Source organism: Macaca mulatta, chromosome 2 (assembly GCF_049350105.2).
Source record: "Macaca mulatta isolate MMU2019108-1 chromosome 2, T2T-MMU8v2.0, whole genome shotgun sequence".
Classification (NCBI taxonomy): Eukaryota; Metazoa; Chordata; class Mammalia; order Primates; family Cercopithecidae; genus Macaca; species Macaca mulatta.
Window position 1 is genome coordinate 95428693 of NC_133407.1, and position 25050 is coordinate 95453742.

A 25050-nucleotide genomic window follows, 5' to 3' on the forward strand; every position below is an offset into this window, starting at 1 on the left:
GGTATTACAAGTGTGAGCCACTGTGCCCGGCCAGTACCTCTTTTTTTCTAATATAAACCATTTCTCTCTTTAAGTCACTTTTGGATAAGAAAGAGGAAAAATGTAACTCTAGTTTAATGATTTTGGTATTCATGCTTCTAAGCTACAAGATAAGGAATCAAATTTGAATTGGGACAATAATCAGTAATCACCAAAAGGCCTTAAGAAATTATCTGTATTTTTTGTTTGTTTGGTTTTTTGGTTTTTTGTTTTGTTTTGTTTTTGAGACGGAGTTTCACTCTTGTTGCCTAGGCTGGAGTGTAATGGAGTGATTTTGGCTCACCGCAACCTCTGCCTCCCAAGTTCAAGTGATCCTCCTGTCTTACCCTCCCGAGTAGCTGGGATTACAGGCGCCAGCCACCATGCCCGGCTAATTTTTGTATTTTTAGTACAGACAGGGGTTCACCATGTTAGCAAGGCTGGTCTCGAACTCCTGACCTCAGGTGATCCACCCCCAATCGGCCTCCCAAAGTGCTGGGATTATAGGCTTGAGCCACTGTGCCCAGCCTGTGGTGTGTTTTAAAGGATGTTAATTAATATTACTTGGTAAAATAAAGATGATAATATTTTAAATCCAAATTCACTTAATATTCTTAATCGAGGTAAACACTTGGACAAATTAAATCACTTTCAGAATTTTGTCTTAAAATAATTTTAGGTCTTCACCATGATTTTAGGGTAGCATGGAATATAAATGCAAGCATTTCTTTTACTAAAAGGCCAATTAAATGGAACCTTCTAATTTCCTTTCACTTGTCTTACAGCTTGGATAGGGAGTGTTTAACCAAATTAACATAATAGAGTATAAATGTCAAATAATACTTCTAACTATGTGGCCTCCAAGGTTACTCCACCCCATAACCTGAGAGAAGTCTTAGCCTCCTTTGCTCAGAGCTGCCTGTTCTAATTCTGAGAACAGCTGGTTAGCATGCATAAGGATATCCCCTTACTCCATCCTAGAAACTGGTTCTTTCCCACCTGTTTACCTCTGCAGAACTCTTTGCCTGTGTAGAGAAATATAGAACACCCACTCATCTGCCTTCCCTGTCCCCACCCCTCTGCCTTGCCACCAGCACATACGGCAAGACCTGACTGGCTGGTTTTCACCCCCCAGTAATGTGTCCTTATCTAAAATCCAAATGTTTTAACCTTTTCTCCAGAGACCTTCCTGACTGATCACGTTGTCATCCTGGTGATTCTGCTCTTCGACCTCTCCACACCCTTCAGGGATTGAGGCAAAGAACGCACTGTGCTCATGAGCCCTAGGCACAGAGCTCAGTTTCACAGTCCTTGCTGCGCTGGGCGTCCTTCCCATGACACCCCTTTGTATCAACAGGACCACTCTGCAGACTCCTCTTGGTCAGGGATCACCTTAGGGCCTGTGCAACTGCAAACTCCTTCCTAGCACACTTCACAGAGGCACCTAGGCCCTGCTTTCTGCAACTCGCACCTCCTAAGAATCATGTGAACTTAAGCCAGTAGGTTTAGAAAAGCAAAGGCCAAGCTTCTCAGAGGCATTTTCAGGGAAAATTTTCAGGATGTCATCAGGATTTTACAATTTCAGTCCAGATTTTGGTTTGTTTTGTTTTTCTGTTTGTTTGTTTGTTTTTTGAGACAGTCTCACTCTGTCACCCAGGCTGGAGTGGCGTGCCATGACCTCGGCTCACCGAAACCTCTGCCTCCTGGGTTCAAGTGATTCTCCTGCCTCAGCCTTCCGAGTAGCTGGGATAATAGGCGCCTGCCACCAAGCCCAGCTACTTTTTGCGTTTTTAGTAGAGTTTTAGTTTCACCATGTTGTCCAGGCTGGTCTCGAATTCCTGAGCTCAGGTGATATGCCCACCTCAGCCTCCCAAAGTGCTGGGATTACAGGTGTGAGCCACGGGGCCCAGCCCAGTCCAGATATTTTGATTATTAACAGTAATCTTTGGAATATATTTTTCTCTTTCATTGTTGTTGTTGTTTTGAGATGGAGTCTCGCTCTGTCGCCCAGGACAGAGTGCAGTGGCAAGATCTCGGCTCACTGCAACCTCCGCCTCCCAGGTTCAAGCAATTCGCTCACCTCAGCCTCCTGAGTAGCTGGGATTACAGGCGCCCGCCATCAAGCCTGGCTAATTTTTATGTTTTTAGTAGAGACGGGGTTTCACCATGTTGGCCAGGCTGGTCTCGAACTCCTGACCTCAGGTGATCCACCCACCTTGGCCTCCCAAAGTGCTGAGATTACAGATGTGAGCCACCACTCCCGGTCATCTCTTTTTGAATAACAACCTCCTTAAAGACTGAATTTAACAGTGTTCCCTGGCACATGGAAACATTAATTTGCCTCGATTACTAGACTCTGAGACTCTCCTAAGTAGACTATGTGTTCGCTGAGGTTGCCTTTTTGGTTCTCCTGGCAAGTAGTGGTGGGTGCTCAATAAATGTTGAATAAATGAACAAATCAACCATCTAGCAAAGTGTTTTTGCAAATTTTTGGTCACAGATACAACAGTTCAACTCTTCCCAAGTTCCATGAGGCCAAGACACATACACTGACCGTCCAATCCTCATTTTGCTGCCCTATTGAAAACTGGGCTTCTCTGAAATAATGGGATTGGTCTGTGCTCCTCAAGGTAGAAAGGTGCCAACACTCATCCAGGGAGAAGCCCCAGGAAGATTTCCCTGTACTGCATGACTAAAAGAACCTGCCAAGCTCCCTTTCCTCAGCAGGTTCTGACGTGCTTTTATGAATCATTTAATAGGTGCCTCTCCTTCAACCCAGGTCAGGGCACCTTCCATAGTCCTTTTTCTCAAATTCATCCCCAAATAAAAAGACACACTTCTGAGAAAGTGAAGCAGTAAGTCAGCTTATTAGTCTGCCCCAAAACTTTACAACCACTGCTGGAAAGCTTGTATTTCAAAAGCCAGCCCCTACCCCCTGCAATTTTAGCATGTTCTGTCTTGCTCTGTCCTGAGCAGGATCACAGGAGTGCAACCCTTGAAAGGGTGCTCACATGCCTCAGCTCACCCAGACAAAGCTGGAAAAGCCCTTCTCTGTGCTGCTTCCCACCATCCTTCACTCACCACTCAGTCTCAAGATACTTCTTTCATTACAAACTGCCTGTCTGGAAGGTTTAAGATGATCAGTGGTTTCCAAGTCACTAAAGAAGAAGGAAAATGAGAGCTTAACTGTTAATTTTGCTCCCAGCTCTCTCCAAGAGGCAGATATACCTGCTGGCACAGACGCTAGCCTCTGAGAGGCCACTGACCGCTCACCTGCAGCTTGTCCCGCTGCCTTGTGTGGGACATGAGAAGGTCTTCGGTGGATAGCATGCTTCTGGGCAGCTCTGTTGTGGCCAGGCAGGCCCCAAATGTCTGCAGCATCTGGGCAGTGGTCTTCAAGGTCAAGGCAAAGTTTTCGATGGCCTGGAAGGTCAGATAATTGTAACAATGTGGAGAGCTTAACATTCACTAACATGCTCTCTTGATGGAAAGACAACAGATTTAGTTGACAAAATGAGTGAATTACCTGACTTTGGAAATGGTATAGAGGACCTGATCCTGATAGGGAGATTAAAAAGAGGCTGGTTTTAGTCTCAGTGCTGCTACTAGTTGACCAAATGACTTTGGATAAGTCACCTCTTTACATTGAATGTCAGTTTATTTATCTATAAAATAAAGTGATTGAGCCACATGATCTTTAAGATTCCTTTGAGTTCTAACTTTCTGAGTCTCTCGTTCAAAGAGGTGACACCCATAAAATGCACTGTCACACACAAAAGAATCTATATACCTCACTTATAAAACAATATGTACTGTACATGTGTGGTTATATTATTCCTAGTTATATATACAGGCAAATCTCAGAGATATTGTGGGTTTGGTTCTAGGCTACTGCAATGAAGCCAATGTTACAATAAAGTGAGTCACAAAAATTCTTTTGTGTCCCAGTGCAAAGGGAAATTATGTTTACAGTATACTGTAGTCTATTAAGTGTGCAATAGCATTATGTCAGAAATTCTACATACCTGAATTTAAAAATACTTTATTGTTAAAAAATTGCTAACAATCTTCTGGGCCTTCATCAAATCACAATCTTTTTGCCACTGGAGGGTCTTGCCTCAATATGGAGGGCTGCTGACTGATCAGGGTGATGGTTGCTGAAGGCTGGAATGGCAGTGGCAATTTCTTAAAATAAGACAACAATGAAGTTGTCACATGAATTGACTTCCTTTCATGATTTCTCTGTAGCATGCAATACTGTTTGATAGCAGTTCACCCACGATAGAACTTCTTTCAAAATTGGAGTTAATCCTCTCAAACTCTGCCACTGCTTTGTAGACTAAGTTTATGGAATATTCTAAATCCTTTGTTGTCATTTCAACAGTGTTCACATCATCATCCCCAGAAAGATGAAGAAATCACTTTTTTTGCTCAGCCGTAAAAAACAGCACCTCATTCATTCAAGCTTTATCATGAGGTTGCAGTAATGCAGTCACATCTTCAGGCTCCACTTCTAATTCTAGTTCTCTTGCTGTTTCCACCACACCTGCAGTTACTTCCCCCACTAAATTCTGGAACCCCTCAAAGTCATCCATGAGGGTGGGAATCAGCTTTTCTCAAACTCCTGTTAATATTGATAGTTTGACTTCCTCCCATGAATCACTAATGTTCTTAAAGGCATCCAGAATGATGAATCCTTTCCAGAAGGTTTGCAATTTGCTGTACTCACACTAATCAGAGGAATCACTATACATGGCAGGTATAGCTTCACAAAATGTATTTCTTAAATAGTAAAACTGAAAGTTGAAATTGCTCTTTGATCCATAAGCTGCAGAATCGATGTTGTGTTAGCAGGCATGAAAACAACATTCAACTCCTTGTACATCTCCATCAGAGCTCTCAGGTGACCAGGTGCATCGCCAAAAAGCAGTAATATTTTGAAAGGATCTTTTTGTCTAAGCAGTAGGTCTCAAAAGGTGGCTTAAAATATGCAGTTAACCATGCTGTAAACAGAAGTGCTGCCATCCAGGCTCTGTTGTTCTAGTTCTAGGGCACAGGCAGAGTAGATTTAGCATCATTCTTAAGGGCCCTAGGATTTTTGGAGTGGTAAATGAGCATTGGCTTCCATTTAAGGTCACCAGCTGCATTAGCCCCTAACAAGAGAGTCAGCCTGTCCTTTTAAGCTTTGAAGCCAGGCATTCACTTCTCTTCTTTAGTTATGGAAGTCTTAGATGGCATCTTCTTCCAATAGAAAGCTGTTTCATTTACATTGAAAATCTGTTGTTGAGTGTAGCCATTTTTTCTTGTTTTTGTTTTTGTTTTGTTTTGTTTTTTGAGATGGAGTTTTGCTCTTGTTGCTCAGGCTAGAGTGCAATGGCGTGATCTCAGCTCACTGCAACCTCTGCCTGCTGGGTTCAAGCGATTCTCCTGCCTCAGCCTCCTGAGTAGCTGGGATTACAGGCAACCGCCACCACGCCCAGCTAATTTTTCATACATTTAGTAGAGACAGGGTTTCACCATGTTGTCCAGGCTGATCTTGAATTCCTGAGCTCAGGTGATCTGCCTGCCTCAGCCTCCCAAAGTGCTGGGATTACAGGCGTGAGCCACCGCGCCCAGCCGAGTGTAGCCACTTTCATCAATGATCTTAGCTAGATCTTCTGGATAACTTGCTGCAGCTTCTCTATCAGCACCTTGCACTTGTATGTTACAGAGAAGAATTCCTCCCTCAAACCTCACAAACCAACCCCTGCTAGCTTCAGGCTTTTCTTCTGCAGCTTCTTCACCTCTCTCAACCTTAATAGAATTGAAGAGAGTTAGGGCCTTGCTCCGGATTAGGTTTTGGTTTAAAGAAATGTTGTGGGTGGTTTGATACTCTATCCAGGCCCAGACCACTAAAACTTTCTCTGTATCAGCAAAGAAGGCTATTTGCTTTCTTATCGTTCATGTATTCGCTGGAGTAGCATTTTTAGTTTCCTTCAAGAACTTTATCTTTGCATTCACAACTAGGCGAACTGGCTAGGCTAAGAGGCCTAGCTTTCTGCCCATCTCAACTTTTGACATGCCTTCCTCATTAAGGTTAATCATTACAAGCTTTTGATTGAAAGTGAGACACACCATTCTTCCTTTCACTTGAATACTTAGAGGTCATTGTAAGGTAATTAATTGGCCTAATTGCAATATTGTTCTGTCTTAGAGAGTGGGGAGGCCCAGGAGAGGGAGAAAGACAGCTGAGGACCAGTTGGTGGAGCAGTCAGAACACACACAACATATATCCATTAAGTTCACTGTCTTATATGAATGCAGTTTTCGGCACCCCAAAACAATTACAATAGTAACACCAAAGATTGCTGACCACAAGTCACTGTTACAAATATAACAATTGGCCGGGCATGGTGGCTCACGCCTGTAATCCCAGAACTTTGGGAGGCTGAGGTGGGCAGATCACTTGAGGTCAGGAGTTCGAGACCAGCCTGGCCAACATGGTGAAACCTTGTCTCTACTTAAAATACAAAAATTAGCTGGGCATGGTAGCACATGCCTGTAATCCCAGTTACTCAGGAGGCTGAAGCAGGAGAATTGCTTGAACCCAGGAGTCTGAGGTTGCAGTGAGCTGAGATCGCACCATTGTACTCCAGTCTGGGTGACAGAGCAAGACTCTGTCTCAAAAAAAGAAAAAGAAAAAGAAACAAATATAACAATAACAGTAAACTTTGAAATATTGCAAGAATTGCCAAAATTTGTCAGAGAGGCAGGAAGTGAGCACATACTGTTGGAAAAATGGTGCTGATAGAGTTGTTCAACACAAAGTTGCCACGAAACTTCAATTTTAAAAAACTGCAAATCTGCGAAGCCCATTAATGTGAAGCATAATAAAATGAGACATGACTGTATATGTGTGTATATAAAATATATACACAGAACATGTAAAAGGCATGTAAAGAATATCTCTGGTCTTTCAATACTAGTTGTATTTTTTAAAGTTCATTAAAAAATGTTTAGCACATGCACAACCACAAACCATGGCTACATACTAGGCCAGGGATGGCCTATAACAAAAACAAATGGGTAATTTATAAGCAACAGAAATTGATTTCTCACAGTTACAGTTCTGGAAGTTGGGAAGTTCAAGATCAAGGCCCCAACAGATTTGGTGTCTGGTAGAGGTCTGTTTCTCATAAAAGACGGCTTCTGTGCCCTCACAGGGCAGAGGGGGCATGACAACTCCCTTTAATCTCTTTGCAAGGGCACTAACTCCATTTATGATGCCACAGCCTTCATGACTTAATACGTCCCAAAAGGCCCCTCCTCTTAATGCTATCACATTGGGTTCCGACATGTGAATTTTTAGGGGACACCAACATTCAAGCCATGACAATGAATTTTGATCTCACGTTTATCTCAATATTACTGAAACTCCTAACTTAGCATAACAATCACCAATATCAGTAGGTAGGGAAAAGTAAAATACTATATAGCAGGTGCTTTCACAGATAATACATCACTTATTCCCCACATCAAACTATCAGGAGGCTTTTGTTAGTCCGGGGTTTCTCAGCATTGGCTCTTCACACTTTGGGCCAGATGATGCTTTGTTGTGGGAGGCTGTCTTGAGCATTGTAAGGTGTTCAGCACAGTCCCTGACGACCCACTAGATACCAGTTAACTTTCCCCACTAAGTTATGACTACAAAAAGTCGAAAGATATTGACAAATGTAGGGGGCAGGCAAAATTATCCCCTGTAGAGCAATACTGTGTTAGTCCCATTTTAACAGAGGAAGAAAAAAGCTCAGAAATGCTTAGAAACTCACCTGACATAGACTATGTGTTATCGTGACAATTTTTTAAAACTGGTTTCATCTTTGACTTGGACTTTAGATCCGGGGTACACGTGCAGGTTTGTTACATGGGTATACTGCATGATGCCGAGGTTTGGGGTACAGTTGATCCTGTTACCCAGATAGTGAGCATCATACCCAGTAGTTCTACAATCCTTGTCCCCCTCCCACCTCTCACCTACAGTAGTCACTGAGGGGTGATAATATTTAAATGTAGCTTCTTCTGACTTCATGGGTGTCAATATGTCTGTACCTTAGAATCATCTGGGGAGTTCTGTGGCAGGCTAAGACCCATCCCAGATGAAGTAAATTAGTTTCTCTGAGGTATAACAGGCTATTGGTGTTTCTAGAAACTTCCCAGGTACATTCGAAGGTAAGTGTCCCAAAACCCCCACACCAAGAGATGCAATAGGGTAACGCGGTCAACAGGAGAAACCCCAGCCTTTGCCCTTCCACGCTCCTTCTTCCCCAGCCTGTGCCTGAGAAATCCCAACCACCCCAAGGTCAGGCAGTCACAGGGTGACCTCCCAGCAGTCGATGTTTAACTCTGCCACTCCATCCTCCGGAAAACAAGGAGAGATAGTGAAAAGCACGTGTAAGCTGGTACTCACGGTGCGGTGATTTACCCACTGTCCGTGGCGATATTCCAAAGTCCCCCCTAATTCCCGGGTCAGTTGGCTTTTGTCGATGTAGCCATGAAGGTCAGAGACAGAGTTTACCATGATAATCTGTAAGGTAAAAGGATAATTAAACATATTCCTCATTGATCACTAAATAAGAGTTCATTAGGTTCTATTCTTATAATTATATCTTATATTCTATTATTATTTAAATGATACTTCAGCCTTGCCTTATCAGGCATTTATGTTTAAAAATGGTTACAGCCAAGCACAGTGGCTCATGCCTGTAATCTCAGCACTTTGCAAGGCGGAGGTGGGAGAATCATTTGAGGCCTGGAGTTTGAGACCAGCCAGAGCAACATAGCAAGACCCCATCACCAGAAAAATTAAAAAAAAAAAAAAATTAGCCAGGCATGGTGGCATGCACCTGTGGCCCCAGCTACTCAGGTGGCTAAGTCAGGAGGATTGCTTGGGCCTGGGAGGTTAAGGTTGCAGTGAGCTATGATCGCACCATGGCACTCCAGCCTGGGTGACAGAACAAGACCCTATCTCAAAAAAAAAGTTACTATATCCAGCAGGGAAATATTTTAAAGTCTCTTCCATTTTTCCCTTTTGAATGAGAAATACTAAAGTGTGGTATAGCCTGTGATGAAATGTTGACTTGGCTCAGGAAGCGCAGTTCCAGGCTACCTAGAAGTCACGCCTCACTTTATGTGAATTTTCAGTCAAAAGTTCCCAAGCTAAGGTACTTTCAGCCCCCAAAATCAAGTGTTGTGCTATGGCCTGAAAGTCTACCATGAGAAGCCCAATCAAAGGTGGTTGGGTAAATGTCAAAATATAATTAGAATACAGGGAAACACACAGAGTATGCATCAAAAAGACTCACTACACTAATGCACCCCGATGAAGAATATTGATGTGCCCCTACTTTAGCTTGCACAGGGGGGATCTGGAGGTAACAGGGCGTTGGGGTTTATAAACCAGCAGTTCTGCTTATGAGCAAATACCCACACATGCAGAGAAAGCTGACGCATCCCAAATTGCCCCTTTCTATTCCTTGGTAGTAGTTCTGGCCTGGGTGTGGTTCTGGCTCACTCAGTGACTGTATCACACCCTCTACTCACTCCTGAGTGGGACAAGCACTCCTCCTCATTCCTATCTCTGAAACACATCTTTGAAACCTTTAATTGTGACATTATATTTTTTCACTCCCTGTTGATTATTTTGAAAATTAACTCTCGGTCGGAGGACATAAGAATATGGACTTTCTTCTATTATTATAAAGTATTAGTCAAGGAATGAATTCAGTTTGGAATGAGAATATAAATTAGAGCCCAGCCAGGTGCAGTGGTTTGCACTTGTAATCCCAGCTACTCAGGAGGCTGAGGCAGGAGGACTCCTTGGGCCCAGGAATTTGAGGCTCCAATGAGCTGTGATCGCATCACTGCACTCCAGACTGGGTGATAAAGCGAGACCCCATCTCTTAAAAAAAAAAAAATCGTGGCCCAAAGATTCCAGGTCAACATTATGCAATAAAACTGATTTATTCTTTTAACAGATATGTATTGAACTACTAAAAAAAGTGCCAGGTACTGAGGGATAATACTGTAAACAAGACAGACCCTGGTCTGGAGAGACTCAGGCTCCGTGGGATTTGATTACTACCTATCACCACCTTAACCTTGTCAGGCCCCATGTCTTGCTCCTCCACTTCTGAAAACAGTTCGGGGCTTTTAAAATTTATCTTTATAATATGAGAATGGATAAAAACCTGAATCTATCTGTGCCTTTCCCGCCTAAAAATTTTAAACCACTTATGGGAGTTTTTAAAAGGTTTTTATTCTTTCTAAAATTAGAAATTTTAGGACAGGTCGTTAGAAATTATCAAGCTAAAAATGTACTTTGCTTCTTGGAATATGAGTTACTATGATAATAATCGACATTTTAAAAAATACCCAATGTGCAACATTGTATTAGGCAAAAGTAACCTTGCACAGGGTCGGGAGTTTCAGAAACCTATCCTGCTAGGCTGCATATTTTCTGTACCATTAGGGAGGTGTGATATCCCACACTTGCCAAAACTGTGCTTTCTCATCTTAAGTTTTAGATGACCAAGAGGAATTTTAAGTTGAAAGCGAAAAGTGAAAATTAAAAACAAAGGATTATATTAGAAGAATCAATACTGTTAAGTATTGATCTGTAGAGTCAAAGCAATTCCATAATCAAAATCCCAGCCGACATTTTATAGAAATTAACAAACTGATTCTAAAATTCATATAGAAATGGGAGGCCGAGACGGGCGCATCAAGAGGTCAGGAGACGGAGACCACCCTGGCTAACCCGGTGAAACCCTGTCTCTACTAAAAAATACAAAAAAACTAGCCGGGCGAGGTTGCGGGCGCCTGTAGTCCCAGGTACACCGGAGGCTGAGGCAGGAGAATGGCGTGAACCCGGGAGGCAGAGCTTGCAGTGAGCCGAGATCCGGCCACTGCACTCCAGCCTGGGCGACAGAGCGAGACTCTGTCTCAAAAAAAAAGAAAAAGAAAAAGAAAAAGAAATGCAAAAGACACAGAATAGGTAAAACAATTTTGTAAAAGAGGAAAAAAGTTCGATGATTCACGTGTTTTGTCAATTTCAAAACTTATAAAATTACAGTAAAGAAGAGTGTGGTAATGGCCAAGGATGAACAAATAGATCAATGGAAAAAAAAATAGAAAGTCCTGATAGACCCACACAAATAGGATCAATTGATTTTTTTAACTTTTTATCCTGTGAGGAGGCTGGGCACAGTGACTCACGCCTGTAATCCCAGCACTTTTGAGAGGCGGAGGCGGGCGGATCACCTGTGGTCAAGAGTTTGAGACTAGCCTGGCCAACATGGCAAAACCCCGTCTCTACTAAAAATACAAAAATTAGCCGGGCGTGGTGGCGGGCGCCTTTAATGCCAGCTGCTTGGGAGGCTGAGGCAGAAGAATCGCTTGAATTCGGGAAGCGGAGGTTGCAGTGAGCCAAGATTACACCATTGTACTCCAGCCTAGGCAATGAGAGTGAAACTCTGTCTCAAAAAACAAACAAACAAAACAAACCACAAACCTTTTTATCCTGTGAAGTAATTATAGATTCACAGGAAGTTGCAAAGATAATTATAGATTAATAGGAAGTTACGAAGGCAGTACAGAGAGGTCCTAGGCACCTTCCACCCTCAATGGTTACATCTTACATAATTACAGTACAATACCAAGACCAGGAATTTGATATGCTTATAATGTGTGTGTAGCTCTGTCATTTTCCCACATATGTTGTTTCCTGTACCCACCAGGACAAGCAAGATGCAAAACTGTCCATCGCCACAAAGACCTCCCTTGTGCCTCACCTTTCGGTCAACTCCCACCCCCAACATCCCTCCGTGAACTCCGGCAAACACTAATCTGATTTTTTCACAAAGGTGCAAAGGTAATTCAATGGAGAAATAATTCTATTTAGACAAATGGTGCTGAAACAATCGGACATTCATATGTAAAAATAAGAACCTTCATCCATACCTATGAAAGTAGCCAGAATCAAAACAGAGTCACTAGTATTAAAAAATAAATAAATAGACCGGGCACAGTAGCTCATGCCTGTAATCCCAGCATTTTGGGAGGCCGAGGCGGGCAGATCACGAGGTCAGGAGTTCCAGATCAGCCTGACCAACATGGTGAAACCCTGTCTCTACTAAAAATACAAAAATTAGCAGGGCGTGGTGGCACATGCCTGTAATCCCATCTACTCGGGAGGCTGAAGCAGGAGAATCGCTTGAACCCAGGAGGCGGAGGTTGCAGTGAGCCAAGACCACACCATTGCGCTCCAACCTGGGTGACAAGAGTCTAAAAAATAAATAAATAATAAACCTAACAAATAGGCCAGGGAAGACTGCAAAGAAAGGGTTCTCACACTTGTATGCCTGATAACAAAACTATCACAAAAGACTTCAAAAACCACAGCCTTGCACACAGGCCATTGCAACATTTAACTGCCTGTCCAATTTCTGATTGGCATCTCTCTTGTTATTGATCTTTGTAGCCAGAAATAATGATCTCAAAACAATTATGTAATGCTCCTCAAGTTCCCTTTAAAAACCTTTGTCTCACTCTACCTTCCTGAATAAGCACATAGTTTACTATGACACACACATTCCCATTTCAATGCCCTATTCCTGAATAAATATTGTTTTCTTTTAGACAGCCTCTCCCTGTCTGTTATTTAGGCTGACATATCTCACATCTTATATGAAAATTAACTCAAAATGGATCATAGATGTAAACATGAAACATTAAACTTGGAAGAAAATGTAGAAGAAAACTGTGGTATAATAAGAAATTTATTTAGACTTTATCCCTGGTTCCTGGTACAGAGTTCCTAAAATCCTTATAATGTCTTAAGTGATAGGAGTATCTTTTGTTGTTTATAAGGGGCCCGTTTGGTCACACCTGAGTTTACACTAATGAGGTGACTCAGGCTGGGAACCCTAGATAACTGCTGGGCAGAGCTGGTTTCCAGAAAAAAACAAGTGATTATAGTTTGGAATTTTCAGCCCCGCTCACTGACCTCTAGGAAGGAGAGGATTAAGCTCTATAAAAACTCTAGAACAAGGAGATTTGAGGAACTCCCCTGTTGGTGAATACACCAAGGTATTGGAAGGGTGGTGTGCTGGAGAGAGCTGGGAAGCTCTGTGCACCCCACACACCTTGCCATATGCATCTCATTCATCTGGCTGTTCCTGAGTTGTATCCTTTATAATAAACCAGTAAACATAAGTAAAGTGTTTCCCTAAGTTCTGTGAGTCATTCTAGCAAATTATAGAACCCCAGGAAGAGGCTGTCGGAACCCCCCCAATCCATAGCTGGTAGGTCAGAAGTATAGGATGCCCAGACTTAAAATTAGCATTAGCATCTGAAGTGGGGACAGTCTTGAGGGAATGAGCCCTTAACTTGTGGGATCTGATGATAACTTCAGTGTCTGAATTGAGTTGTAGAACACCTGAATGGTGTCTAGACAGTTGGAGAACTGCTTGGTGTGGGGAAAAAAAAAACAACAACAAAACCCACACATTAGGTGTTAGAAGTGTTGTCTGAGTAGAGAAAGTGTTTTCTCAGAGAAATTTTAGGAGAAATCTTTGGGTTAGGCAAAGAGTTCTGTGATATCACACCAAAAGCATAACCCAGAAAAGAAAAGCTGATAAGCTGGACTTCATCCTAATTAAACATTTGCTCTGCAAAAGACACTGTTTAGAGAACGAAAATCCAACCTAAAAACTCAGAGAAAATATTTGCAAGTCATATATCTGACAGTGACTTATATCCAGAGCATATAAAGAACTCTCAAAACCCAACAATGAGAAAAAAAAAAAACCCAATTAAAAAAGGGCAAAGGATTTGAACAGAAGCATCACCAAAGAACATATACAGATGGAAAATAAACACATGAAAAGAGACTCAATATCATGAATCATTAGGAAATAGCAAATTAAAACCACAGTGAGATACCACAACATGCCTACTAAGTGACTAATTAGAAAAAAATACCCTTGTTTTTGAAAAGGTGGTAAGAGTATGAAGTAGCTGGAATTCACATACATTGCTGGTAGGAATGCAAAATGATAGAGCCACTTCGCCAAAACGGTTTGGCAGTTTCTTTTAAAGTTAAACATAAACCTACTCTGTGGCCCAGCAAAAACATGTATGTGAATGTTTATAGCAGCTTTATTCTTTTTTTTTTTTTTTTTTTTTTTTTGAGATGGCGTCTTGCTCTGTCACCCAGGCTAGAGTGCAGTGGGCATGATCTCAGCTCACTGCAACCTCCACCTCAGCAATTCTCCTGCCTCAGCCTCCAAAGTAGCCAGGACTACATCCACCCCTCACCATGCTCAGCTAATTTTTGTATTTTTAGTAGAGATGGGGTTTCACCAATTTGGCCAGGCTGGTCTCAAACTCCTGACTCAAGTGATCCACCCACCTCAGCCTCTCAAAGTTTTGGGATTACAGGTGTGAGCCACCATGTTTGGCTGCAGCTTTATTCTTAATCCCTAAAAACTAGAAACAACTCAACTGTTTTTTCCTGGTGAATGGTGAATGGATAAACTGGCACCTCTACAATGTGAGATAATATTCAGCAATGAAAGGAACGAACTATAGACATACCAAGCAACATGGATGAACCCCAGCTGTTTTACGCTACGTGAAAGAAGTTAGACTCCAAGGCTACTCAGTATACACAGTCATATGTCACTTAATGATAGAGATCAATTCTGAGAAAATCGCCATTAGGCAATTTCGTTGCTGCTCAGTCGTAAAGTGCACTTCCACAAACCCAGATGGTATAGCCTGCTACACGCCTGGGCTAACTGCTTGTACAGCATGTTACTGCACTGAATACTATAGGCAAGTATAACATAATGGGAAGTATTTCTGCATCTAAACATATCTAAACATAGAAAAGGGGCCAGGGGCGGTGGCTCATGTGTGTAATCCCAACACTTTGGGAGGCTGATACAGGAGGATCGTTTGAGCCCAGGAGTTTAAGGCCAGCGTGGGCAATACAGGGAAACCCCTGCCTCTACAAAAAATAAATTAAAAAAAAAAATCAGCTGGGCATGGTGGTGTGCACCTGTAGTCCCAGCTACTCAAGAGGCTGAGGTGGGAGGACAGCTTCAGCCCCAGAGTTTGAGGTTACAGTGAGTCATGATCACGCCACTGCACTCCTGCCCAGGTGACATAGCAAGACCCTGTCCCCCCAAAAAAAAAAAAAGGGAGGCCGAGGTGGGTGGATCACTAGGTCAGGAGATTGAGACCATCCTGGCTAACATGGTGAAACCCTGTTTCTACTAAAAATACAAAAAGAAATTAGCCGGGCGTGGTGGCGGGCGCCTGTAGTCCCAGCTACTCGGGAGGCTGAGGCAGGAGAATGGCGTGAATCCGGAGGTGGAGCTTGCAGTGCAGTGAGCTGAGATGAGGCCACTGCACTCCAGCCTGGGCAACACAGTGAGACTGCCTCAAAAAAAAAAAAAAAAAAAAAAAAAAAAAAATTTTAAAAAAGTACAGTAAAAATACAGTTTTATAATTTTATGGGACCATCGTTGTATATGTGGTCCATTGTTGACCAAAACGTTGTTATGCAGCACATGGCTGGAATTGCATTTGTATCACTCTCTGCAAAAAGTAAAACTATAAGGATGGAGAGCCAATCAGTGGCTGCCAGGGATTAGGGATGGGGAGAGGGGCTGGCTACAAAGCGGCACAGTGAGGAAGTTTTGCGTAGTGATGGGACCGTTCTGTATCTTGATTGTGGTGACTGAATAACGCCGTGCATTTGTCAAACTTCATAGAACTGTACACCAAAGAGAGTGAATTTTACCTGATGTAAATTTAAAAATTTCAAAAATAAACGAGAGGCAGTTTCCCCACATATTTTTTTCTTCTTTTAATCTTTACAGGATAGAAATTTTTAGAAAGTTTTTATATTCTATATAGTGAAGAAAAAAAGCAGAATAATTCTAATCATCAAACCCACAGGACACACTGAGCATGTAAAACTGACCTTAAAACATTTTTTCTGTGTTTTCTTGGATTCTGTTTTTGTCTATCTGGCATCCTGTCATCACAGGTCAATTACATGAGCCACATTTTCTTATTTTCTGTACTCTTGAGGCTCCGGCATTTGTGGCCTCCATGATTAGGAAGAGACTGCCCCACCACCCCCACCCCAGGGCTAACCACTTCTTAGAGACTGTGAAGGGGTTAGCTGGGAGCAGGTCTTTCATATGCAAAACAACCAGTCTCAAATCCAAATCCCCAACCACCGCCTTATCAAACTCTCACACACCAGGCCAATGTTCACCTTGTCCTAAGTCATCCCAGGGCCAGGTACCAAGTAACAAAGGGACAACCCTTATACCCCAAAGACTGCAGGAGTTATTCTAACTAGTCCGTACTAAATCCTGCCTTGCTTTGCCTGCAGAAACTCCAGTAAACACTCTGGCCTAGACTTTCCTCTGCCTCCTTCTTCTGCCTCCTGACCAAAGCTTGGTGCTTCCCCAGTGGCCCATGTGGTGTGAGGTGACCCCGACCTCTGGGACATGTGAATATAATAAACTTCTTCCTTCCAAACCTGTCTCTTCATGTGGCCCCACCAACTTTACCATACATGCATATTCTTGGAACAATTGTTAAAAGCTAAAAATGTCGTGTTTCTTTTCCTTTTCTGTATACATTTGTGTTCTTATCTATAGATGCTTAAAACCGTTATTTCAAAGAAACACATGGTTTTTAACTGCACAAGAAGCATTTCCTGTATTCTGACACAAACTTCATTTTAAGCAACCAGTTTCCACGATCATAGCCTCTTCAGGAGTTTTACAAGACTGCCTTGGTGACTTCACATTAACTGTTTTGTGGGGCTGCTATGAGTACAGCTGTTCCAGAATAGGGAAGTGCCTGGCCAGCAACAGGGACTCAGAAACCATCTACTGGGAGGCCAAGGTGGGAGGATGACTTGAGCCCAGGAGGTTGAGGCTGCAGTGAGTCCTGACGGTGCCACTGCACTCCAGCCTGGGTGACAGAGCAAGACACTGTCTCAAACAAAACGAAACAAAAACCAAAACCATTTACTACATCAAAGTACTTCGCCTCCATAGATAAAGGTAGAGGGAGGATGTCACTTGACTACAATTACATCCTTGGCCCACCTGATTCCTACACCAGTCAGGCAAAATAAACTCCTTTCCCCACAACACGTGAAAATATAATTATCTATCTAGAAATGACCAGGAAGATGTTATAATATAAGAGAGGCCAGGAAGCTACAAAGTAAAGTGCTAATATCACAACCACGTTTTAAAATAAAGAAGACAAACTGACAGTTTGAACTGTCATTGAGAAGGCAACACGTATTTCGAAGTTAGATTTCATCAAGCTTGGTGACTTCAGACTCTGCCGTTTCTGGAGCATCAGCGCTACCACGGAGTGTGACCTTGTGCGTCAGGTGAAATGGTAACTTACGGGGTGAACTTGCATTAAAGAATGCCCTACTCAATGTACCCAGGGTTTGGGTGACTGAGAGCATTTTCAAAAAGCATTTTAAGTTTGATTTTAAACTTAAAATCAAAAGCAGGACACGTAGGGAATCAACCTACACTACCACAAATAGAGGTAGCTAAAGTCAGAGTATCGAGATAAAGTAGATGTTCAGTCCCGCCTAGGATAGATGCACCATGTGAAAAGGAGGGCATAAGTGACAAATGTATCTGTGTACATATAAGCATGCCTAGATCATATGTATAATACGTATAAAACACATGTGTTTTATGTGCAATCAGGGAAATATGCATGACGTTTGGTCAAATGCTCAGTTCCAATTCCAAACGTTTTTGAGTGGCAAGAAGAATTGATGACTCTTCATTTCTGAAGGGGAGGCACGAAGGGACTCATGAGGATGATGACAAGTCATTGGCTTCTTGTTGGTCTCCATCTCTTTCCAAACATCAACAGTTACTCAAGTTAGGAAAACTGAGCAAAGAACTCAGGCCTTACATTTTCCTTAAACACTCAAGTATTTTAAAAATGAGTATTTAAAATAGAATGGGAAATTCATTTTGAGTTTGGCTAATCCCCAAAGTAGAAAAGAAATGATTTTCAGAAATCTGATTATTAATATAAGACAGAACCCAAACAAGGAAAATAAGAGTGGGAAAGGAGAGAGAAAAATGAGAAAAATTCCTTGTCTAAGATGGCAAGTCTTCACTGAGATGGGTTAACCATTCTTTCAGAGTAATTTTATTTATTTATTTATTTATTTATTTATTCATTTATTTATTTATTTATTGGGACAGGCTCTTGCTCTGTCGCCCAGGTTGGAGTGCAGTGGTGCGATCTTGGCTCACTGCAACCTCTGCCTCCTGGGTTCAAGCAATTCTCCTGCCTCAGCCCCCCCAAGTAGCTGGGACTACAGGTGCATGCCACCACGCCCGACTAATTTTTGTATTTTTAGTAGAGACAGGGTTTTGCCATGTTGGCTAGGCTGGTCTCGGACTCCTGACCTCAGATGATCTGCCCACCTCAGCCACCCAAAATGTTGGGATTATAGGCGTGAGCCATGGTGTCCGGCCCTCTTTCAGAGTAATTTTAATTAAAGCTATTTTTTGTTAATTTTGAATGGATAATATTTATAGATAGTAATAAATTTGAACAGAAAAAGTCTATCTAAATAGAAAAATCCTCCCCCTTCCCACTTACCCCCAGCCATCTAGGTGGAGATCTAGAAGGCAACCAGTTTAACCAGCTTCTTGTATATCTTGTGTATCCTTCTCAAGATGATCTATGCACAATCATATATATGGCCCTCTTATTTTATCCGAATGGGAATCGGAATGGGATATACTGTTCTCCCCTTGACTTTACCCTCACTTAAATACACATCTTACATGGACTGAAATTTAAGGTATCAGTATGAACTTGTGATTTCTAGAATATTTGTAATTACAAATATGTACATGTATATGTGCATATACATGCATATATTTACAGCTGCTGTCTGCTGAAAGAGCCTACAAACAAAGATACCAAGTAGTAATAGCACATCTTGCATCCAGATCTTGGACTCTAATACTTTTCAACACCAAAAGGAACCAGGGCTCTTGAGAGAAATGGCTGGTAACAAAGCTGGATCAGAGCATGCCTGAGAGGGGCCTAGATGATCACATTAGGCCAGAAAGTAAGGAAGTGCCAAAAAAAACATGATAGGGACATGTCACAAGGACACAAGAGTCAGCTTGAAGGGGTTCCCGCTGGCCAAATCTGGGACAGCCGGAGCACCACAATAATTGAGAGCAGCAATGAATTACAAACCACTGAAAAACTAAGAATCCAAAACTATAATATACAAATAGGGGAGAAGGGAAAGCTGTAGCTTACAGTAAAATACCATCATTTACTGATTAGTAAATGATGAGAGTGCTGGAGTTGAAAAACCATTATTCTGCAACCAATAAATAAAGGTTGTTTCAGGCAAGAATCTTCAATGGATATTAAAGAGAGATTGGACTTTTTAGAGGAGCAGATATTTGCATGATCTTAAAGCGTCTCTGCAAAGATTATTAGTTGCGAGGGAAAGAATCTATTTAATATTTGGGAAAGTGGACAACACTTTGACTAGGGGATCAAAATTCACATCACCAATAGGGGACAGACGAGCACCGTGGGCTTCCAGGCAATACTCCAAGAAGGACATGTATCACTTAAGTAGCATAAAAGACGAAGAAAGGGCTGGATGCAGTGGCTCACGCTTGTAATCCCAGCACTTTGGGAGGCCAAGGTGGTTGGATCACCTGAGGTCAGGAGTTCGAGACCAGCCTGACCAACATGGTGAAACCCCGTCTCCACTAAAAAAAAATACAAAAATTATCTGGGCGTAATGGCAGGCGCCTGTAATCCCAGCTACCCAGGAGGCTGAGGCAGTAGAATCACTTGAACTTGGGGGGCAGAGGTTGCAGTGAGCCAAGATCACACCATTGCACTCCAGCCTGGGCAACAGAGCAAAACTCCATCTCAAAAAAAAAGATATGGAACACTTCCTAGAAAGTTCCTTTTGTCTCCTTCCAACTAGTCTCCACCACCCTCATCCCTAACAGCAGCCACTGTTTTGATTTTCTATCACAACATAGTTTTGCCTATTCTTGAACTTTTCCTAAAAGGAATCATAATCATACTGCTTAATGTCTAGCTTCTTTCTCTCAAGAGAATATGTTTGAAATGTATCCATGTTGTTGAACGTATCAGTACTTCACTCCTTTTTATTGCTTAATAGTATTACATTATATAAATGTGCCACAACTTATATACACTTTTCCGTTGACCAGCTGATGGACATTCCTGTGTATGTCCTTTTGTGAATTTGTGTTTTCATTTCTCCTGGTTGGGTCATAGGTTAGGTGTATGTTTACTTTTAAAGAAACTATCAGTCGGGCACAGTGGCTCACGCCTGTAATCCTAGCACTTTGGGAGGCTGAAGCGGGTGGATTACTTGAGGTCAGAAGTTCAAGACCGGCCTGGCCAACATGGTAAAACCACATCTCTACTGAAAATACAAAAATTAGCTGGGCGTGGTGGTGGGCACCTGTAATCCCAGCTATTTGGGAGGCTGAGGCAGGAGAATGACTTGAACACAGGAGGTGGAGGTTGCAGTGAGCTGAAATTGCACCACTGCACTCCAGCCTGGGCAACAGAGCAAGACTCCATCTCAAAAAAAAAAAAAAAAAAAAAAAGGAAGAAAAAAAGAAACTATCAGCTGTTTCCATTGTGGTTGTACCATAACTTACCACTTTTATTGGCTACAAAGTACACTGATTGGGTAGATAATTATTTATTTAACCAGTCCCCTATTGTCAAGTATTAAGTTATTCTCAATCTTTTACCTTTATAAACAGCTTAATAATGAACATTGCTGTCTAAGCAGCTTTGTCCAGATGTGTGAAAATATCTATAGAATAACTTTACAGGTGGGTGAAAGAGGGTGTACATTTGAATTTTCTATAAATACTGATAATTAATCCTTCACATTGCTCATTACCAACTCCATTCCTACCAGCAAATTATAAGAGTGCTTGTTTTCTCATATCTGTTTGCCAAAGTTATAGGTAAAATTTTGAATCTTCTAGTTTTGTTTTTTTCTTCTGAGAATCACAATGTTGACTTTTTACTTTAGTTTCCTGTATTTATGTCACCCCTATATTTCAGATCTGTGTTTTGTTTCACCTGTACAATTTAGCTTCCTCACAAGTCCCTTTCTATCATTTTAGACACCACCTTCAGACGAATTTTACCATGTCACTCCCCAGGTAGAAAACCTTCCCTGGCGCCTGGTGTGGTGACTCACACTTGTAATCCCAACACTTTGGGAGGTCGAGGTGGGTGGATCACCCAAGGTCAGGAGTTCAAGACCAGCCTGACCAACATGGTAAAACCCTGTCTCTACTAAAAATACAAAAATTAGCCAAGTGTGGTAGCGCATGCCTGTCATCCCAGCTACTAGAGAGGCTGAGGCAGGAGAATCACTTGAACTCAGGAGGCGGAGGTTATGGTGAGCTGAGATTGCATCATTGTACTCCAGCCCGGGTGACAAGAGAGAAACTCTGTCTCAAAAAAAAACCCAAAAAAACAAAAAAAGAAAAAGAAAACCTTCCCTAGATCCCCACTGTCTACTGAATAAAATCCAAACCCTGCATCCTCACACTGAAGATCTAGTCCATGTTTCTTACTCTTTCCTCCAAAAGATTATTGTTTACGTGCTCCAACACAAATGAAGCTTCCCATGGGCCTCCGTCCAGTGTGTACTTTATGCCTTTATGCCTTCACGCCTTTATGCCTTCACACATATGGTTCCCTCAGCCCAGAAAACCCTTTTCTCCCTCTCTACCTGTTGAATCTTACCTTGCCCAGAAACCCTGCCCAAATGCCATCTTCGCCAGACGCCCTAACCAAATGAGACAAGATGAAAGGTCAAGCTTACCGGCACTTTCTTTTTCAATTCATTTCGATAGTATTTAATGCCGATGTCAGTAAACGTCCTCTGGATAAAGCGAGATGGACGAAGGATGAATATAAGCTGTAAATTTCCTGGAAATGCCACCTGCAAGCATCAGGAAAAGTGTCAGGAGGAGAGAGAAAATGTCATATCCATTACCAGGGTCTACATTGGTCTCCCCTTACCCAAGATCAAGACCACTGAAGGAAAAGTTAAAATGAATGCCATGATGTAAATCTCACCAGATTTCAGGGCTGAAAGAGAACTTAGAGGTCAGATAAGCCTAACGCCTCCTGAAAAACCAAAGCTAACCAAACGAGCAAGCAAAAATGTTTTCTGATTATAAAAATGATTCATATTATTTATAGAAAAATTGGGAAATTAATAAAAGTATACATTAGAAAGTGAAAACTCACCCATGGGTTTTCACAGCCATACTTAATATTTCCATCTGTTTACTTATAGGATGTTTTCTTTGTTTAAATATCTTTATCATGGCTCATATTATTAAAATATTTTGTAACTGGCCTTTTCACTTAATGTTATACCATAGGCTTTTATTCCTGTTATTAATAAATTCTTTGGAAATATTATTCTTTATGGGTGTACAATTTATTTAACCAATCCCTTATTGTTAATCATTTAGGCTTTTTGATAATTTTACTATTGTAAATAATGCTGATATGAACATCTTTATCCACATCTTGGAATATTTTCTGAGGCTAGAATCGTAGAATAATTACTGAATCAAAGAGTTAGTATTTTAAGTATTCTTGATGTATATTATTGCTAAGTTGCTTTCAGAAAGTATTGCCCTCATCTTAAGGCAAGGTTCTGAGCAATGAGATAGCCCAGGTTCATATAATAGCTTAGGGGCAAACCTAGGAACCCAGGTCTCCATGGGAACTGCCACGGCTTTCCATTCTTCCAGTGGTTCCACCAAAGCAACCTCCTATGGCGCCTTTTTTTTTTTTTTTTTTTTTAATCTAAATCAGGTCTTTACTCCAGACTATTTTGATTCACTAGGACTGGGATGAAATCTAGGTATCAGTATTTTCAACGAGCACGTGAAGAGGTTCTGGCAGGTAGCCAGATTTGGGGATCCCTGCACTATAGCATGTTTTACATATAAAATGATCAACGTAATTCTGGAACAAATTAGGCTCAGATACTAGATTACTCATGTGTTATGTATGGACCCTGGAAAGCCAGAACTCTCTAGAGGCCAGACTGGAATAGTCATGGGCATCAATCATGGCTGCAGTTATCCCAAAGATAAATCCTGTATCCAAAACTAAACTAAAGGGAGAAAACAATCCATGCAGTGATGGGAGGACTCCCTTCCCCATCTTTGAATGCAAGCTCCTAACAGAAGAACCTCGCGCTTTGTTGTCCCAAGACGGAAAGTATTGGCTGAGGCATAATTTGTGAATTTGGATGAGGCTCTAGAGCAATCTGACAGGGACTCCGTGTGTGGGCATGTTTGCATGTGTGACTCCTTCTGCAAGCAGGTTTAAGTGAGGTTTCAAATGTCCCTCTCCTGTCCTGCTTTACCACACTACCACATCCATCCTCTTTAGCCAGTCCCAACTGCTCCAGAGGGGCTATGCTCAGGTAAAAATGTTGACTTAGCTGGCCCTAAGGTGTCTCTGCTTGTGGCAGAGTTCACAAGTCTGAGGTCCCTACAGAGGAAGGACACATCTACTTGCTGAAAACAACAAATAGGCTTCAAAAGCAGACTATAAGCAAAAGGAGGCCAATCCAAGGTGATATAATTTAATGCAAATGCAAGCACACCTCCCACCACGCTACTTAAATATCATTGGGTCTGTTTTTGCCATTGTCTTTCTAATATATGAATAAATAATTTGGCTAGGTGCAGTGGCTCAAGCCTGTAATCCTAACACTTTGGGAGGCCGAGGTCCACAGATCACTTGAGGTCAGGAGTTCGAGACCAGCCTGGCCAACATGGTGAAACCCTGTCTCTACTAAAAATACAAAAACTAGCCAAGCGTGGTGGTGCATGCCTGTAATCCCAGCTGCTTGGGAGGCTGAGGCAGGAGAATCGCTTGAACCCGGGAGGCAGAGGTTGCAGTCAGCTGAGATCGCACCACTGCACTCCAGCCTGGTTGACACAGTGAGACACTGTCTTAATAATAATAATAATAATAATACTGAAATAAAGACTGTCTTAAATTGAATTGCCCCCAAAGCAAATCCTCGGACACGGATTGGTGCAGGTATTTTGTCGGGGAAGTGATTCCAGGAAGCTCGAATGAGGGAATGCTAAGGAAGACAACAATGAATAGAGTGGCAATGTCTCAATGAGGTGGTTACTACTGTAGGCAAAGGGGGCTGAGACTCTCTGGGATACTGTGTGGAACACACCTCAGAATTGCCCCACTGCGGGTCTGGAAGCTGGGGTGTTTATCTTCCAAATCCTCTAACTCAATGGTCGCAGGTTACCCCTGGGGCATTAACTTTCCAGTACTCCCCACCTGCCCCTCTTCAGTGACCAGAGAAGTCAGTAGGTAGAGAGACTTAGGAAGTCTTTGACATGCTCAGAATTGTGTGCAGGTGACCTGCAGATGGCAGAGGAGATAGGGATGTGACATAACAGCACCTGTTACAAAGATCTTCCCAAAATTTGACATAAAATAATTGCCTTTTCCCTAGGACTTTGATATGAAATAGTTGAACAGACAACTTAAATGACTTTTATAATAAAAGCACAAAAATAAATATTTACGGCTATTCGTGTCAAGGACGCCTTTACAGAGCTCCACTTGTCTCTTCGTCTGTCGATAACAACAACGAATCCAATGCTGGCAGCCTCCACACTGCAAAGAAGGGTGGTCAGTGTCAGAGATTAGACCCATATGCTCCATGTGGCTCCCACAGCAGAATACACCCTGGAGCCTCCACAGCACTCCAGGCTCACCGTGTAAACACCCTGCACAGCACAACCAACTCCCTCTCCCAGTCTGAGCCTGGGAATCTTAACAAAATGGATACTTTGTCTA

At 42.1% G+C, this 25050-nt stretch overlaps 1 protein-coding gene and 1 long non-coding RNA gene across 7 annotated transcripts in view; one reads left to right on the top strand and one right to left on the bottom strand.

Annotated features, from left to right (window-relative positions):
• Positions 1–2485, top strand: part of LOC114676306 (uncharacterized) — a 31700-nt gene extending 29215 nt beyond the window's left edge. For all 3 annotated transcript variants that reach the window (XR_013413687.1, XR_013413689.1, XR_013413688.1), the window contains one exon: positions 1200–2485. This is a non-coding gene — a long non-coding RNA (uncharacterized LOC114676306). The remainder of the gene's footprint in view (positions 1–1199) is intronic.
• The window catches only part of MCF2L2 (MCF.2 cell line derived transforming sequence-like 2), a 253443-nt gene that overhangs the window by 132270 nt on the left and 96123 nt on the right, over positions 1–25050 (bottom strand). For all 4 annotated transcript variants that reach the window (XR_013413675.1, XR_013413674.1, XM_028843884.2 and 1 more), the window contains exons 4-7: positions 24777–24867; positions 22013–22132; positions 8465–8581; positions 3292–3441 (exon numbers count right to left, since the gene is read on the bottom strand). Coding sequence is in view for 2 of the 4 variants with exons in the window: in XM_028843884.2 (XP_028699717.2) it covers positions 3292–3441; positions 8465–8581; positions 22013–22132; positions 24777–24867 (478 nt within the window). In the remaining 2 variants the exon portion in view is untranslated. The remainder of the gene's footprint in view (positions 1–3291; positions 3442–8464; positions 8582–22012; positions 22133–24776; positions 24868–25050) is intronic.